Source organism: Eretmochelys imbricata, chromosome 5, assembly GCF_965152235.1.
Source record: "Eretmochelys imbricata isolate rEreImb1 chromosome 5, rEreImb1.hap1, whole genome shotgun sequence".
Classification (NCBI taxonomy): domain Eukaryota; kingdom Metazoa; phylum Chordata; order Testudines; family Cheloniidae; genus Eretmochelys; species Eretmochelys imbricata.
The window spans coordinates 91990486-92008915 of record NC_135576.1 but is presented as its reverse complement, the minus strand read 5'-3'; the positions used below and the strand labels follow the sequence as shown (position 1 = coordinate 92008915).

The window sequence follows — 18430 nt, the reverse complement described above, 5'->3', positions numbered from 1 at the left end:
GGAATATAGGATTTAACAAAACTACTTAAACAGGGATTCATGCAAACCCTTTCTACCCACTTTGCTTTGCATGGAGTCACATCTATTGAATTTTTCTCTCAGTGTCTGTTTCTAATAGGCAGCAGAAAAAAGTCAGAACCAAACTCAATTAAAATCAAGTTTCAGACAGTTTTTAAAACTCAGAACACTTAGGGTATGTCTACACTTTATTTAGACACCCATAGCTGGCCCATGCCAGCTGACTTGGGTTCATGGGGCTCAGGCTAAGGGGCTGTTTAATTGTGGGGTACATGTTTGGGCTCAGGCTGCAGCCCGAGCTCGTGGACCCCCAACCCTGCAGGGTCCTAGAGCCCAGGCTCCAGCCTGAGCCCAAACATCTACACTGCAATTAAACAGCCCCTTCCAGCCCAAGCCCCATTCGGGTGGCATAGGCCAGCTGCGGGGTTTAATTGCAATGTAAATGTACCCTTAGACCAGTGGTTCCCAAACTGGGGTTCGTGAACCCCTCTTGGTTCATGAAATGTTACAGGGGGTTCTCAGGAAAAAATTCCTAATGGCAGACAGTTGTCCATAGGGACCCTGGGCAGCATGGTGCCAGGAGCCTGGAGCCCCGGACTTCCAAGAGCTAAGCAGATCAAAGCAAGCATATCTATCACACTGATGAGCTTTAAACTTCAAGACTCCTTATAAGAAATGGAAAGGGAAGTGGATATTTTTTGCTGTTTTTAAAATTAAATAGGAAGCTAGTATTGTTTTTAAAATTATTATGAAGAATAAGTTTAAGCTTTGTTGTAACGTGTGGTGTTTGCTCAAGACTTGAATGCTTGTGCAGGAGGAACTCTGAGTTGGCTTCTTAAATACCTTCATGCTGTTTCACATCTGATAATCCTTGATGAAACACAGGAGCCTTGTCTTAGAACAGGATTATTCAAAGTGATACAAGCTACGAAAGTGAGATCTTGGAAGAGTGTTGCTGTTTTCATAATGCAGTAAAAATACTGTAATGATAAATAATAATTAATAATAGTGTGTAATAAGCATGGCATAAAAACAAGTTTTATATTTCCAAGATCACTGCTTTTATAATTTATACTCAGGTAAAGGAGAAAATCCCTGGAAATATTCATTTTTAGGATGGGGTTCACAAGACTTGACATTTTAGTGAAAGGGATTCACTGGTTGTTAAAGTTTGGGAACCACTGCCTTAGACAAACCTGGCCTTTGGTTTAGGTTTCACTGCAACAAAGAAAGTCAGGTGAGCTTTGCTTGATTTAATATTTTGTTATGAAGTTCTGAACAGGTCTAATTTCTGCATCTCTCTTCATTCTGGACTACCTAACTTCACCTCTTCTCGGGAGCATCGGGTGCGCATGTTCGGAGAACGCTGCTGCCTGAACCCTTTTGGCTAGCATAGCAAACAAATTACACTACTCCCAGATAGCAATATCATTAGGAGTGGAGGTGGTGAGAGATTAACAAATTGCAATGGCCTCGTGCCAAGAATATCATCCCAGCTCATCCTAGGAGCCAGGCTGCTGAAGCTTATACGAACTCTGATTTTGTGCATCGTAGAGCAATGTGTTACCAATCAAGCCACAGAACTGATCTTCACAGATTTTATTCCTTTTATCATATCATTTCCTTCCATAACAATTATAAAGGCCAGTCAGGAACTAGACCCCATTGGACTGAATGTTTCTCCCCAATGAGCCAAGTTTACAGAATGGCTACAGTACGTAGTATACACACAATTTACTTTTTTTAAAAAAAGGGGTGGACAAATTGCACCCTTGAATACACTCAGCACTGCTGTTGAGGGAACCATTCTGGCATAACCAAGGGCAGAATTTGCCTCAAGAATCTTGAGGGTGATGGAGGGAGAAGGAAACTTTATAGATCAACATTTTGGGAGGAGAGAGGAGGGAGTGTTGCTTTGTCTTTATGACTCTTAATATAGCAAATTCACCGCAAGGACAGATGTGTACAGAAGAGAAAAAAATGTAATTCCTAGTTCTACAAAGACATCTACCCTACTTACCAAAGGGGCTCCTTTGTGAATTTTCTAATAATACATTAGTGCAAGTTGATCCCACTGACAAGAAGTCTGAAGTGTGCAGGACAAATCTATTGATTGCTAGCCCTGGACAGATTTTTGACCAGTAAAAAATGAAACTGGCAGTAGTTCAACAAATGGGAGACCCTTGAAAGCCTAATACAGTATGTTTCCTTTCACAGGCAGAACTAAGGGCAGTAAAAATGGCCAGGGGGTATACTTAGAACTTGTGCACCAAATGTTCTGATGCACTGAACTTACTAATGAAGGTAGAAAACTAAAAGTAAAGTGCTCGGAGAAAGACTGGATGCTGTGGCAGCACTCATACTGTGCTGTCCCAAAGCAGGCTAATGTATTACTACATGACAAAATAGAGCAGAGATTCCTCTCCACTTCCAGGTATTCTTACTAAATATAAATAACACTCTTACCATAGTTAAAGAGGAGGAAATTGCAGAGCATCATATAAAAAAAATCAATATAACTTATCCAGTGTACCTTAAAACTTTCTTACAAGAATTATTATGACCTATTGAATGTATGGCTGTTGAAATACGATAGCTTTGTAACATGACTAAATATAGGGATTATGTTTGAATTGTTTTATGTATTATTCAACACCAAGAAATCTAGTCCCTTATAAAATATGCATAAGAAAACTATTCCCATCCATTCCTGTCTGCTCGTCAATGCTGCACTCTCTGTGAATACAATATATAGAAAGCTTGGTACTGTGCTGGAGGAAAATTAAATCTCCGCATATGCCAGCTGAGATCAAGTAAAAACAGTCTGGTTACAGACACAAATGGGTTTTTTCCATGCTTTTCTCTACTTTTGCTCTATCTAACCAAGAGCTTCGTAATCCTGTCTAAATCTCACTGGTCAATTACGTTTAGAATATTTTAAATCATTAGTAGTAAGAACAGCCTATTTTTGCACCGTAAGGGAACCGATGTCCCCCATGACAGCGTATCACTGTTTTCTGAATTCTCTGCATTATGCTTACTATTATTCCTAACTTTTTACATAAAGTCCCTATCTAATACACTCCATGTAAAATACTCCCTACAATCCCTCTTCTACCCCTTCTCCAGTCCCCCACACAGAAGTTTTTAACTGAAGGCTGAACTATTTGGTCTGTTTACCAATCACTTCCTCGTTCTTGTTTTCATACTCCTCATCCTCTACTGATCTCAGGTTTTCCTTTGGCCCACCTGGAATCATGATTTTATTTTTTAATGTATTTATTTATTAGTGAATACTCTTAAGTTATAAAAACGGCTTTTGAATCTGAACCTCTGAGATATATTAGATATTTTTGATTTATACAAGAAAAAATGCTTTTTGCTGGATAAAATGAACATTCATTTTGGGTATTTTTTAAAAGTGCCTATTAGTTATCATTGGTACGATGACTTAGGTGTGTATGGCCTTTGACAAATAAACTTGCAGGTCCCTGCTGTGAGAACAGGGCAATTTTGAGTGATCCATTCCCTGTCGTCCAGCCCCAACTTCTGGCAGCTGGAGGTTCTTGAAGGATGCTCTATCTTCCAATCAATACATTTGTTTACGAATTACCCTTTTTTTTTTTTTTTTTTGCATAGTAGATAAAAGCAAACATTAAATTTCACCTCTTCAGTCTCACCACATTTTAAAATAATGAAATGGCCTCATATATAAGTAATGTGAACTCTGCCACCCAGTGGAATCAAACTCTATACTGAAGCATTCATGTTTTTTTCAAAAAGATTATGCCATAAAAAAAGATTATGTGGGCAAAATTCTCCCTCCAGTCATAAATAAAGCAGGTCGACAACACGCTTTAGTAAATCAAGCAGCAGACCCCAATGACTGATTTCAAGTCTCCATAGACTATGAAGCGAACACTCTCCTAGGCTCCTGGAAGGAAATCATTGACAATCAAAGTAGTTTTGCTTACTGAACAAGACTTTGTTATTGGTCCATTTATGAAAAAATAATCCAGGCCATAACATTTCCAAAGCAACTTGGCTGACCTGACCGCTAAGGAGCGGGCAAGGTTTTGGAAAACAGGAACCTCAGACAAATGTGAAAAGATTTAGTCTAACTTTTTAGAAATCTTTGATTAATTCCTAGTGAATAGAAACCAAAACGTCCAGTTAAATATGAGTGAGCAGTGTAACGCCATTGCAAAAAAAAGCAAGCATCATTCTGGGATGTATTATCGCCAGGATTGTTGTAAGCAAGACATGAGAAGTAAGTTTTCTGCTCTACTCTGCACAGATTAGGCTTCTATCTGGAGTACTGTGTCCAATTCTGGGCGCCACATTTCAGGCAAGATATGGACAAACTGGAGAAAGTCCAGAGAAGAGCAACAAAAATGATTAAAAGTCTAGAAAACATGATCTATGAGAGAAGATTGAAAAAATTGGGTTTGTTTTGATTGTAGAAGAGAAGATTGAGAGGGGACAGAATAGTTTTCAAGTACATAAAAGGTTGTTATGAGGAAGAGGGAGAAAAAATATTCTCCTTAACCTCTGAGGGTAGGACAAGAAGCAATAGGCTTAAATTGCAGCAAGGGAGGTTTAGATTGGACATTAGGAAGAACTTCCTGTCAGGGTGGTTAAGCACTGGAATAAATTGCCTAGGAAGGTTGCGGAATTTCCATCATTGGAGATTTTAAAGAACAGGCTAGACAAACACCTGTCAGGAATGGTCTAGATAATAGTTAGTCCTGCCACAATTGCAGGGGACTGGACTAGATGACCTCTCAAGGCCCCTTCCAGTCCTACGATTCTATGTCACTCTCCTTTTCTCTCCCACCTCACTCCTCCTCTCTCCCTTCTGGGGTGGGGAAGGAAGGGGAGACAGGGGAGGGGAGGGGGAAAAATAAAAAAATAAAAATTTAAAATAAGACTACCCTTAAATTAATTGATAGCCAAATGTCATGTGTTGTAATTTTCTGCTTGACTGTTCCTGGTATTTAGCAGCCCACTGAAACGATCTAGCATTTGAGATTAGTGGTCTGAACCGATGGTACAGGGCAGTGTCTACACATAAAACACTAAAGCAGTACAGATGCAGCAATGCAGCTGCACCGCTGTAGAATTTCAGTGTAGACACTTACTTACAACAATGGGAGGGAGTACTCCCGTCACTGCAGGTAATCCACCTCCCCGAGAGGTGGTAGCTAGGTCGATGGAATAATTCTTTTGCTGACCTAGTGATGTTTACACAAGGGGTTAGTTCAATTTTAACTAAGTCTCTTGTGGGGAGGAGGTGGATTTTTCATATCCGAGAGACATCCTATGCTTACGTAACTTTTCAGGGTGAACCAGCCTTCACACTCTGCATTGCCACAAGGCAGAAGACTCCAGTCTGATTGCCACTGTGTCTTGTTTCTATAGTCTGAAAAGGACTGGGTGCACAACAGAGCCAGAGCACTCAGTTCTTTTCATGAGGGAAGGATGCACTGAATCACTCCAGAGATGTTGCCAGGCATCTGGTTTTAGTCTTAACCCAGAAAGTCTGTAGTCATAATGAAGGGCCTTGATGGTAAGTGCTGTACAATATCAGAAGTAGTGAGGAGAGTATAGAGTTCACAGGGCTTCAGCAAGAACACCAGGAAACAAACAAAACACACTGTATATGACTGCAGAGAAACACAACACAACTCATGGGCATTTCAAAACAGGGTACCAAGACATAAAGTGGGCTGTTAGCACTTACATTTCATTTGCTTGGAGATGGACTTGTTGGGCTCAAGCCAGTGCTGAAAAGGAAAAGCAGAGGTCAGCAGTTAACGTGATGTACAGTACAGCACATACTTAAAATTAAGAGGCTGTGATAAACTGACACACAATATTTTCATTTTCCAGTAAAAGCTAGTTTATAGGGGGCACCTCAAAGGTAGAGAAAACAACTCCATTGTGTTACAGTATAACCATAGTATAGAGAGAGAGTACGGCACAATTATATACACAAATGGTGTTCTAATAATAGAGTAAGAATTGCTATTCATTGTCTCTATTTGGCATGATACAAGCAGCATTCCAAAGAGATCCATTCAAGCAAAGTAGCGCCACTGATCAGTCCCCAGCAGTGATTTAGACCTTATTTTTTTCCTCCTCTATTCCAAAGGAGATGTTCATGTTTCTGAATGGTCTCTCTCCTTATTTCACAATCTAAAACCTATATTTGCTAATCCCATTAATGAACTGGATACGTAGTATAGTCTTTACAGCTGCTGCATATACTAAATTTTACAATCTCAACCCATATCAGCATAAAAGTTCCTATCCTTTTCCAGCAAGAACTGGAAACCTGATCAAAAACAAAAATGGGAAAGGACAAAGAATACATTTTAAATTGAATGGTGTCGCTATTAGGATCATACAATGCACAATGGGTGATTATGGACATGTTTTGGTCTCTTCACAGCCCACGGGGGACAGGGTAATAATAGCTAACTTTAGTAAATTATTGTCTTCTTTGGAAGAACAAACAGTATGAGGTTGGGAGAGATTTCAGTCCTGCAAGATGGACTCATACCTATACAAATATCTTGGACTCAGATCTCAGCAGTAGATGGACTAGGGCACTTAACTAGCAATTGCAACAACATTGAGCTGAGCCACTGAGGCAGCTGTTTTAACCGATGTATGGATGGGTTGATACTCATTTGTCACTTTTGAAGCAGCCTTTCCACTGAGATTTTTCATGTACGTGAAAAATCTCCACATTAAAATGAGATTTGTTCTGCAGCAACAGTTGGTCAGCAAGTGCGCTGTTCAACTTCACAAAGCATGATCAACACTGTGGGGCCTCATGCTAGCTCAAAATCAACCTTTAAAAGTTGTATAGGGGCGCTAAGCAATGTAAAAAAATACCAAGAGAAAGGGGCTTTTTCACTGCCTACAATGTCTGTAGTATTGTCTGTCATAGCTATTGTAATGGTACCAACATGCAGAACAAGCTCAAGGTAATTTACAGTAGTTGTTAATGGGGTGGTACGGTAATTTAATTTAGAAACAAACTGGTGACTGCCTGAAGAAACAGCTAAATTCAGCTGTAATTAGTGGTGCAGTGGGTTGCTTATGTACAATTGAGAATGAAAGACAAATGCCTCTAAAAAACACATTTCTGAATGTGTGCAACTCACAATTTAGGGCTGTTAAGCATCAGTATTAATGGCAGTATTCTGGGTGGCAAGCACTGCTCCATAGTTATGTTAAGCTGATTTTAAAGCCCATCCCTAACTGCCTCAAAAAGAAACCCATTCCTCCTCCCTGACATATCCCACACCATATTTCATCCTAGGGCAGAGAAAGTTGGAGAAAAAAATTAAGACTGGAATAAATTTAAAAACCAGAAAAGCAGTTTTTAACTAGGGTGTTAAAAAAGAATGACCATCACGAACTTACTGGAAAACGTACTAGCACTTATTTGATTCCCGCCCCCGCAAATCTACAAAACAGCTTGGATTACACGCGATAAAATGTTGTTCACCTTGCACTGGAATAATACATTTTAGAGAATTTCTTGGTGGGAAGTAGGCGATTATTGAGGAAACTACAGATATATATTCTAAAGAGTTTGCAGTAGGATCTACATAACCCATGCTAAGTGAGTAGGGAAGGGATTAACAAGGAGCTCATTAGAGTAGGGATATAAGGAATCATAGAATATCAGGGTTGGAAGGGACCTCAGGAGGTCATCTAGTCCAACCCCCTGCTCAAAGCAGGACCAATCCCCAACTAAATCATCCCAGCCAGGGCTTTGTCCAGCCTGACCTTAAAAACCTCTAAGGAAGGAGATTCTACCACCTCCCTAGGTAACGCATTCCAGTGTTTCACCACCCTCATAGTGAAAAAGTTTTTCCTAATATCCAACCTAAACCTCCCCCACTGCAACTTAAGACCATTACTCCTTGTCCTGTCCTCTTCTACAACTGAGAACAGTCTAGAACCATCCTCTCTGGAACCACCTCTCAGGTAGTTGAAAGCAGCTATCAAATCCCCCCTCATTCTTCTCTTCTGCAGACTAAACAATCCCAGCTCCCTCAGCCTCTCCTCATAAGTCATGTGTTCCAGACCCCTAATCATTTTTGTTGCCCTTCGCTGGACTCTCTCCAATTTATCCACATCCTTCTTGTAGTGTGGGGCCCAAAACTGGACACAGTACTCCAGATGAGGCCTCACCAATGTCGAATAGAGGGGGACGATCACGTCCCTCGATCTGCTCGCTATGCCCCTACTTATGCATCCCAAAATGCCATTGGCCTTCTTGGCAACAAGGGCACACTGCTGACTCATATCCAGCTTCTCGTCCACTGTCACCCCTAGGTCCTTTTCCGCAGAACTGCTGCCTAGCCATTCGGTCCCTAGTCTGTAGCTGTGCATTGGGTTCTTCCGTCCTAAGTGCAGGACCCTGCACTTATCCTTATTGAACCTCATCAGATTTCTTTTGGCCCAATCCTCCAATTTGTCTAGGTCCCTCTGTATCCTATCCCTGCCCTCCAGTGTATCTACCACTCCTCCCAGTTTAGTATCATCCGCAAATTTGCTGAGAGTGCAATCCAAACCATCCTCCAGATCATTTATGAAGATATTGAACAAAACCGGCCCCAGGACCGACCCCTGGGGCACTCCACTTGACACCGGCTGCCAACTAGACATGGAGCCATTGATCACTACCCGTTGAGCCTGACAATCTAGCCAACTTTCTACCCACCTTATAGTGCATCCATCCAGCCCATACTACTTTAACTTGCTGACAAGAATACTGTGGGAGACAGTGTCAAAAGCTTTGCTAAAGTCAAGAAACAATACATCCACTGCTTTCCCTTCATCCACAGAACCAGTAATCTCATCATAGACGGCGATTAGATTGGTCAGGCATGACCTTCCCTTGGTGAATCCATGCTGACTGGAGGAACTTGCACTCTCTCCCATCTCCACTCAGGCAGGGTCAGGAAGCTCCTGGGCCCAGATTCAGGCAGGAAGGAGACACTTGGAAAGTGACGACCCTGCTGACTTGGTATGCAGGAGAATTTGAGAGTTAAGAAATGTTCCTTTTATCCCTGACTGAAGCAAGCTGCTTTTGTTTGCCATTTTCTTTTTAAAAGGCCAGGCTGAAGTAAGTGTCTCTGCTGTTTCCCATACACTATGCCAGGACTGAAAAACACCGTACATAGCTGTGTGTGCCTTAAAATGCTAGGATGCAGATTTATTTCATGTGTCACAAACACCAAAAGAAAAAAATTGTTTTGCTCAGAGTTGAATTTCAGTTAAACATTGCAGCTTCTATTATTTACCAAGCAAAATTGAGGCTAATTCATCAGATTAGATTTTTTGCTTCAAGGTTAAAGAGGGATCAAAACAGTGCTTAAAGATCAAATTTCTGTGATGACCTTCCATTAGTGGGGATCGGGGAATTTAAGGATAGCTTGTTTGAGTACACACGCGGAGGAAGCATTCAGCTGGGTATTTGAGACATCTGAGCAGTTACATCAGCTTTTTCCTGTAGTGTATTGGTGGAGATTGTCAAAGACACAGACAACTTAACTGTTGTTTGTGCCTTTGAAAGTCTCCACCATTGTACATTTTTTGAATGTTCTATGTAGAGTTTTGAAAGATTCTCTCTTAATATCTCTCTTCTACCTTTGCAGAAATAGATATTAACCTAGACTACACCTCACAGAGTATTAATGTTATATTTAGTCTCAGACTATGAAATAGCGTTTATATTTAGGACCAAATTAAGGCTTCTACATGTGAGGAAGGGGAGATGTATTTCTCAGCAAAGGGTCCCTGCAGACTACAGCTGTTTGGGAATTCTCACAATGGTTTTTGCTACAGAAAGTCTTTATGCAAAATCAAAATCTTCTTTGGGAAATTTGCAAATTGTACTGGCATTTTTCAAATTTCTCCTGGAAAACTGAAACAAAATGTTTTATTTAAAATGTGGGGGGGGGGTAAGCCAAATTAAACAATGTTTTCAGGTCAGTTTGACATTAAACTCTGCTCACCTGTGTTGCTGCACTCCCTCATGAAAGACAGTTTGGGTGTCTCATGTCCCTATTTTTCTCTATGGACTGGACTCCCTGGCTGGACTGCATCTCCTTTGATACACTGTGGTCTCCCCTCTGGCTGACCCACCATGATGCATCATGGGTAAGGTTAAGATTTTTTGTCACGGGTATTTTTAGTAAAAGTCACCGACAGATCATGGGCATTAAACAAAAATTCACAGAAACCCATGACCTGTCCCTGACTTTTACTAAAAATACCCGGGGTGGGGTGGGGACATGACACGGGACGACTAACAATTGGACCCCTGCCACAGGCTGACCACCAGCCACTGCTCCAGTCCCGCCGCTCCTTCTGCAGCGTTGACTCAGACCGGCCGCTGCTCCAGCCCCAGCTGCTGCTCCTGCAGCGGGGGCTAACCACCAGCCCGACCAGCTACTGTTCTGGCCCCAGGCCACTACTCCAGCCCCCACCACTGCTCCCGGGTGGGGGCTGACAGCTGCTCCAGCCCCACCATCGTGGCTGGCTAAAGACGAAGAAGTCACGGAGGGTCTGTTGAAATCATGGAATCCGTGACAGAATCAGATCCTTAATCATGGGAAACCCATTGCCATAGTGCAATACAGGAGATGGACTCCTACCAGGGAGCCTGGCCCACAGAAAAGAATGGGAGTATGGGGCATCTAAATTATAACTCTCGTGCGGCAACTCAGCCACTCTCGTGGTCAGCAGCTCAGGCAGACAATTTAATATCAACCCTAGCCAACATTAAATATTTTGATTCAGGAGTGTTGAAATACCTAGTTTCTAGCAAAAACGTTGATATGGGATATTCTGACATTTATAAATTGAATTTTTTCCTAAACTTTCCATAAAAAACAAACAAACAGTATTTTGACCTTTTGTCCTAATTTGGGGCAAAAACAAAAGGTCAAAATATCAGAATTTCATGTACAATAGAAATTCCAATTTTTAAACAGCATTACTGGAGACATTCAGAGGCCACTGATGGTCCCTGTGACACTTACAGAACAATTAGAATGATCTAATCTTATTCAGACCAACTCCTTTCATTCACTCTAGTTGTCAGGCAAGTATAATAACTGAACAAGTTAGTAACTACAGGATCTCTGAATGTTAAAGCAATTTGACTCCTATTTCCCTCCCCTAGGATGCACCTGTAACTGCAGTGCCTCTCATTATGTGCTGCATTTTTAACTAAATGGGGCTTTACTTTGTAATGGCTTGTTGACACTTAAAAGGCTGCAAAAGTGCAGCTGCACCAAGGCAGCTGCGCAGCTCGAGCGCTTCCGTGAAGACACTACCTACACCAATGGGAGAGCTTGTCCTGTTGGCGTAGGTAATCCATCTTTCTGAGAGACAGTAGCTATGTTGACAGGAGAAGCCCTCCCGTCAACGTTAACGCTGTTGCTGTCTACACCGCGAGTCAGATCAGCACAAGTGCGTCACTCAGGGGTGTGGATTTTCCACAGCCCTGAGCGATGCAGTTATACTGACATAAATTGCTAGTGTAGACTAAGCCTAAAAGTATTCACCTCTGATCAGCAGAAAGGTGACACTGAGTAGCTATTTACGACGCCAGGTGTCCTCTTATTGACCCACAATGCTGATGTGTTATGCATGCTTCCACAGCAAAAAATTTACAGTTAGGAAGGACACCACAGGGCTAAAAACAATTTAAAAATACATAATATTTAACCCAGAAAGCACCAGAGCTTTTCCACATAAGTATATTTAACAAACTGATTATTTCATTTAACATAATTAACTGACATACAGGGCCAGATTATGCGTAGGATTTATTTATACATCTGAGAAATTGAGGACAGTGGGGTAAGGAGAGTGCAAGGAGCCTCCCAACCCTCCTCTCAGGGACAGTGTAAGGGTCAGGTATACTTGCAGGCCCCATAGCTCCCAGCACCACCTCACACTGCTCCAAGACTATGGCCCAGCAACACTCCACAGCAGCCCACAGAATAGGAAAACAGCGTAGAGTCCAATGTTGCAATCCCCTGCTACTCTCCCTGGAAACTCCACACAATACAGGGATTATTACCTTAAAAAGCTAAATTAAACCCATGAAGATTTATTGATGAACAAATCATGGACCAACAATGGGAACCTGGGGCCTGACCATAGGGAAGCCTCCCATTGACTGCAGTACACTTTGGATCAGGCCCCTGTTTGGCAAGGATGTGGGAAGGGGAAAGTTTGCCAAATAGCATGAATATTGGTCATATTCAGAAAACAGTGTTCAATCACATACTCAGGAGTGCATGTGGCTGAATGGGATTACAAGGAGAATGCCAGATTTCATAAGTGCATTTCAACCAACCTGTATTTAGCGCTAAAGATGCCCATTCACGCAACAGTCATTTTACTATAATTTTGAATGCTATAGGGAAGCAGTTTACTGGACTTTTCAAAGTGGAAGCAGTTTGCTTCTGTTCATGGAAAGAGTAACAAGAATTATCTGAAGCAGGAACAGTGAAACAGAAACAAAAAAAATACCAAAAGCCTCTGTTATAAATTAGAGCCTCATAGGGAGTTTTGGGATAGAAGCAGAAACTGAGATTGTTATAAAGATGTGACAAAGAGAAGTACAGTAAGACCCTGAGTTTTATTTCCTGATCCCAGTTATATGATTTGAGTCAGGAATGCAAAAGTTTGGGTCTGTCACACAACAGAGGTCAGTATTCACTGTACAGTTGTATCATCTTGTTGTGTGCCTAAGAAACCAAGTTTGTCCATTTTAAACAGGACAACCAGATGCAAGGAGCACAAGAACACATAGAAGATACATTGCAATATTACTGAAACTACTGGAGATGGAACAAAATTAAAGTCTTTTATCCAAACTTCAATCCAAAGCTAAAAACTTTAAGATAAATACCATCCTGCACCCCTTCTTTGAAAAAACAAAACAATAAACAACCCCTTTTTAGCCACAATGCAGTTCCTTTCTTCAGGTCATTGCCAAGAACAGACACAGAGAAGGACAAACAACAGTAACTGCAGCTATAGCTAGTACAGGGCATCCAGGCACAGACAGGGGGAATTCATGGGTGACCACTTTATGCTGGTAGAGCTGATGCAAAGTCGTCAACACCAGCTCCAAGTGTCCCACAAGCAATATCCACAGTGTAAGGGGACTACTGAGCAGGTCTGGAGCCTTGCCACTAGCTCTGCATCCCCAGCAGGAGCTCCTAATATAGGAAGCATGACAGGGGCTTTCCACAGCAGGAACGAGCTGTAGGGAGAGAGGAGCGTGCTGTTACAACCTAGCTATTCTGCATTGATATAATAGCCCACAGGGCATCCTACAGGGACACTCATTTGGGCAGCACCCAGGACACCCCAGAATAGGGGTGGCACAAGCGAACACCTCTCAGTCCCTGCATTGGTTTCTTCACCAGTACAGGGATGAATCTGTTCTAGAAGAACAGCTACGAGAACAGGACCACCAGTGTTGGTGACCTTCAGCTGCGTTGTTGTGGGCTGAAAACCAGTAGCGTGGCCTGGCAGATATTTCAGCTTCGTACAACGAATATTGCACAAGCAGTAATGTGACCTGGGAGAAACCCACAGTCACTGCAGTTGAATCCTCTCCCAAACCACATACTCCTATTTAATTCATGATGAGCACCACTTGGTGCAGCAAAAGAAGCCGCTTGTGTGGCCCAAGCCTAGTCCCCTGCTGCCTATTTCCCTATGCCAGCACATATTCTGAATCACTTCCCGAGGAAAGCAACATTGTGACACAATCTCTCTTCCCCTCTCCTACTCCTCCATGTCATCCAGTTTGCATACTGCTGGCACTCCCACCTCTAGGATTGCAGACTGCTGGTATTTTTCTTCAAGAGGAAAAACGCTGAATGATCCATAGCCATCAAGCAGAGCACATAGTTAACCTATGGAATCATGTGTTCTTATTCCTACTTCCCTCATCCTTCCTCCCCCAGGCCCTCCTACGATTTGACAAACCCACTTGTGGTTGCCTTGTCTTAAATTAGGCTAAGTTCTTTGGGCAAGGGACTGTCTCTTCCAAGGAGTATGATCAGCATCTAGAATAATGAGTCCTGACTTCACTCCTGGGTGCTACTATAATTATAGAGGTGCTGTTCGTATTACCATATGTAAGGTCGTAGTAAGAGAGGAGCAGCTGTGACCTTGGCTATATTAGTGCCCCTCAGTAGAAATGACAGTCTGGCAGTACCAGTAGCAGCACCATCCATGAATGGACAGAGGTTCAGCGTTTCACAGATTGATGTATAGTTGGCAAGGACTGAGATGCACTTTCAGCTGAAGATTTATTTCAGATTTACACTGATGAGGCCATCCAGCCTCATCCAGCCAACCCTCTGGGCTATGAGCTCAAAGGCAACACTCAGAGTCACAGAGTTTAAGGCCAGAATAGACCACTCGATCATCTGGTCTGACCTCCTGTGCATCACAGGCCACCACCACCACCCAGCACCTGCACACTAAGCCCAACAGTGGAAAGGAGACCAAAATAAATGAGTCCCACCAAAGACTAGACTATGCCACAGGCAGAGAATAGGAGGGAGTGAGGTACACCAGTGCCTGAAGCCCCTGCAATGGCAGGGAAATTATTTAATGTGATATACCCACATAATCCTGACTAGTGACCCTCACCCACATGCTGCAGAGGAACAGGGGGAAAAAAAAAAAAACCAAAACACCAAGGTCACTGCCAAAGTGACTTGGGAGAAAATTCCTTCCCAATACGACATATGGCGACCAGTTAGATCTGTGCAGGTGAGCGTTAAGCGCCTGAGAAGGTTCACCGCCCCCTCAAAGCACTGACTCTCCCCTGTCCAGTGACCCATCTCCAGCCCTGGCCATCCCTGATACTTCAGAGGAAGGAGATTTTTTAAAAGCCCAGAATATATTGGGGGAGGAAAACAATGCCTTCCTGATCCCTGCAGGTGGCCAGCTGAAACCCTGAAGCATGAACCTTAGAAATACAAGACCTAAACAGGAAGTGAGCCCCAGGGCAGTTGACCCCTTCTTCCCACAGTCACAAGCAACTGAGTCAGACAGTTGCACTCATAAATTTGGTCAGCTCTCTCTTAAAACTAATTGTTTGGCCCCACAATTCTGTGATCGAATGTACCCCTGTATTCACACCCTACACACTACTGTAATAATAATGTATAAAGTAAGCCTTGTGAGGTATCATTTTAAAATTCATAATTTGCTGATCAGTATTGTCCTGATAAAATGTGTGTCATGTGTAAGGTCATGTCATGTGTAAAATGTGAAGTTACAAGATAACACTATATGGTGTTTTTAATGCATGTTTCTAATGGAGGTCTGTCTTAAGCAAAGAAAAGTGTTCTATGCTTAATTTGCATTAAAGCAGTAAACAGAGTCATCAAGCAGAAAGGGAAAGAAAGGAAGCTCAAATAGGTGAGTAAAAAGCAGCAGGGGACATCCTTCCCCATAGACTTGTCATCTCCTGATATCCAGCTGGAAATGTATTTTTCTTGTAACCACTGCTGACTTTTATGCCTCATTACTTGTACTCACTTAAAATCTCTTTGTGGTTAATAAGCTTGTTTTATTGTTGTGTCTAATCCAGTGTGTTGCAATTGAAGTGTCTAAGTGGAAACTCCACTTGGGGTGGTAAATTTGTGCATATTGTTTCTATTAAAGAAATAATAGACTTTATATAATTTGTATTGTCCAGGAGAAGACCCAAGGCTGCAGGACAAGGGTGCCACAGCTGCTCATTAGTCTAGATTGTTCCCTGGTATGTCACGAACTCTGACTAGGAGGCTGTTCCAGAACCTCATCCCTCTGGTGGTTAAAAACCTTCTTCTAATTTCCAGCCTGAATTTGTTCATAGCCATTTAGAGCCATTTGTTCTTGTGCCAGCTTTATCCTTTAAATTTAAACAGTCTTTACTCTTCCTGGTATTTACCCCCCTAATGTATTTATAGAGAGCAATCATCTCCCCTCTCAGCTTTCTTTTGCTAGACAAAACAAGTCAATCTCTTCCAGTCTCCTCTCATAAAAGAGGCCCTCCATCATCATAGTAGCTCTTTCCTGCACCTGTTCCAGTTTAAGTTGATCTTTCTTGAACATGGGTGACCAGAATTGTAAACAGTATTTAAAGTGAGTTCTTACCAGTGCCTTGTACAATGGCATTAATACTTCTCAATCTCTACTGGAAATTCCTTGCCTAATACATCCTAGGATTGCAGTTGCCTTTTCCCCAGTCATATCACATTGGTGGCTCAGTCATCATCCTGTGATTGACCCATGCACCCAGGTGTCTCTCCTCCTCTGTCACTTCCATCTGATGAGCCCCCAGCTTGAAGCAGAAATTCTTATTAGACCCTACATGCATGACCTGCTGTGCACTGTCCACCCTGTACCACCTACGTCAGTCTTCAACTGCTGCCAGGACTATTGCATAAGGTCAGAAAAATACCCAGAGTGCTTCTCTCCAGGCTATTTTGATACTGCCATAGCCCTCACTCTGCTGCTTATCATACTTTATACTTTACCCCTCTTAGTTGGAAACCCAGCTATTCCAAAATAACGTCTAAACAGGACTTCTGAATCCAAATATCAGTTCCTTTCCAAAATCTGATTTCAATATTAAAGTAACATTCAGAGAACCAGACCTGCTACTGAAATAAATCAGCACAATTCTACTGAAGGCAATAGAGCTACAGTGATTTATACCACTTAAGGCCCTAATCTGCATTCATCAGCATACAGCCAGTAGGCCACACTTTTAAGTAGACAGTGATGTACGTGTGCTATTGATGGAAACTAGCTGATTTGTTTTAGTTTTGTTTGCATTCATATTAAATTGTTTAGCCATCTGTTTGGTTTGTAAAATCATTTAACAGATACTAATTTTCACAAATTATTTCAATTGGTGATTCTATTGCAGAATATTGTGTTTAAAATTTTGTAATACACTATTGATTTTGATTATTTAACTGTAGTTATTAGAGGAGTACTGGAGAGCTTCCCACCACACATACACACAAACTATCATCTAACCCTAATCTACAGGTCTAAGACACAATCTCTTCCTGGCGCTACACATCAATCCCTTCTACGAGGCTGTGGCCTAAAAACCACAATCTAGCCCTCACATATAGCTGAGCTTTATAACATGCTACATGTAGGTGTAGTAAACAACTCTTCTACCACAGCTGGCAATTGTCTAATTTCTCTCCCTTCCTTCTATTTTAAACCATAACCATCACCTGGGACCTAGTGCAGATTCTAGAGAGCAAGTGTAATATGTTCTCCTTGGCCAGCGTGGCTCCGTAAGACAGCAGCTGCACCCTGCACTTGCTGAAGCTGCCAAAAGGTCTTAGTGATGCAGGATGTTGTTTTGGATACTCTGTGTTAAACATTGTGTGGCTTCACAAAACTACCTGGGGGTTTTCCTCCTGAAATAAACCTACCTGCCAGTAATACAAATAAGTCTGCGCACTTCTTAAAGACACTACAATTAAGCTGTATCAACTGACAGAATGAGTCTATTATCCTTAGCTCAGAATAGGCTCAGTGCAGTATTTGAGTAATATCAGCTGATGCATGAAAACCAGCTAGCTGAAGCTGAACCCCGGCAAGCCAAAAGCTGGTGGGCAGAAAAAAGCATTTTCAAGAGTTTGCAGCCACAGTGCAGCTTTCTTTGGTTGAAAGTCCACACCCACAACTGTCAATTCAGCCAGTAGTTCAGGAGCATACTTTGATTCCTAGCTTGTGCTAAGTTCTTGAATAGCAACAGCCACAAGTAATGCCTTCCATCATATCCAGCTGGCAACGAGACTCCATCCCATCTTGGAGAACAATGACCTGGCTTCAGTTATTCGTGCCTTTGTCATTTTACAACAATGCAATATACCTGAGCATGAAGCCTTCAGCACTTACGAAACTCCAGTGCTACAGAATACTGCAGCACATCTCTTCGGCAACACAAACTACCATGAGAGCACATCTATCGTCTGCCCTCTAAACTCTGACGGGCCAGTCTGTGTCTGTGCAATGAACGCCCCCAGGACTCAAGGACCAACACAAACCTCATCACATTCCATTCTAAGAGCAAGGCATGTCTTTGACCATGCCTTCTCTAATATATACACACATAGCAACAGGTATATTTAAAGAAACAAAACAAAAAAATACCAAAACAAGATACTGCTCTGCACATACTTCTCCCCCTATGGAGAGCATGAGACGACAAACACATGACAGATATTAGTCAGATACTACAGTAATGACTGCAGTGTAAAAATCTATATAGAAGTGTTCTCCTATGGAAGTGACGGATGCATTCTCAATGTCAGTCACC

The 18430-nt window shown here is 42.1% G+C and overlaps 1 protein-coding gene across 1 annotated transcript in view; it reads right to left on the bottom strand.

Moving 5' to 3' along the window:
• Positions 1–18430, bottom strand: part of FRMD3 (FERM domain containing 3) — a 216885-nt gene that overhangs the window by 109715 nt on the left and 88740 nt on the right. Inside the window, exon 3 of the mRNA XM_077816390.1 lies at positions 5762–5804. Within this exon, the coding sequence (XP_077672516.1) occupies positions 5762–5804 (43 nt within the window). The remainder of the gene's footprint in view (positions 1–5761; positions 5805–18430) is intronic.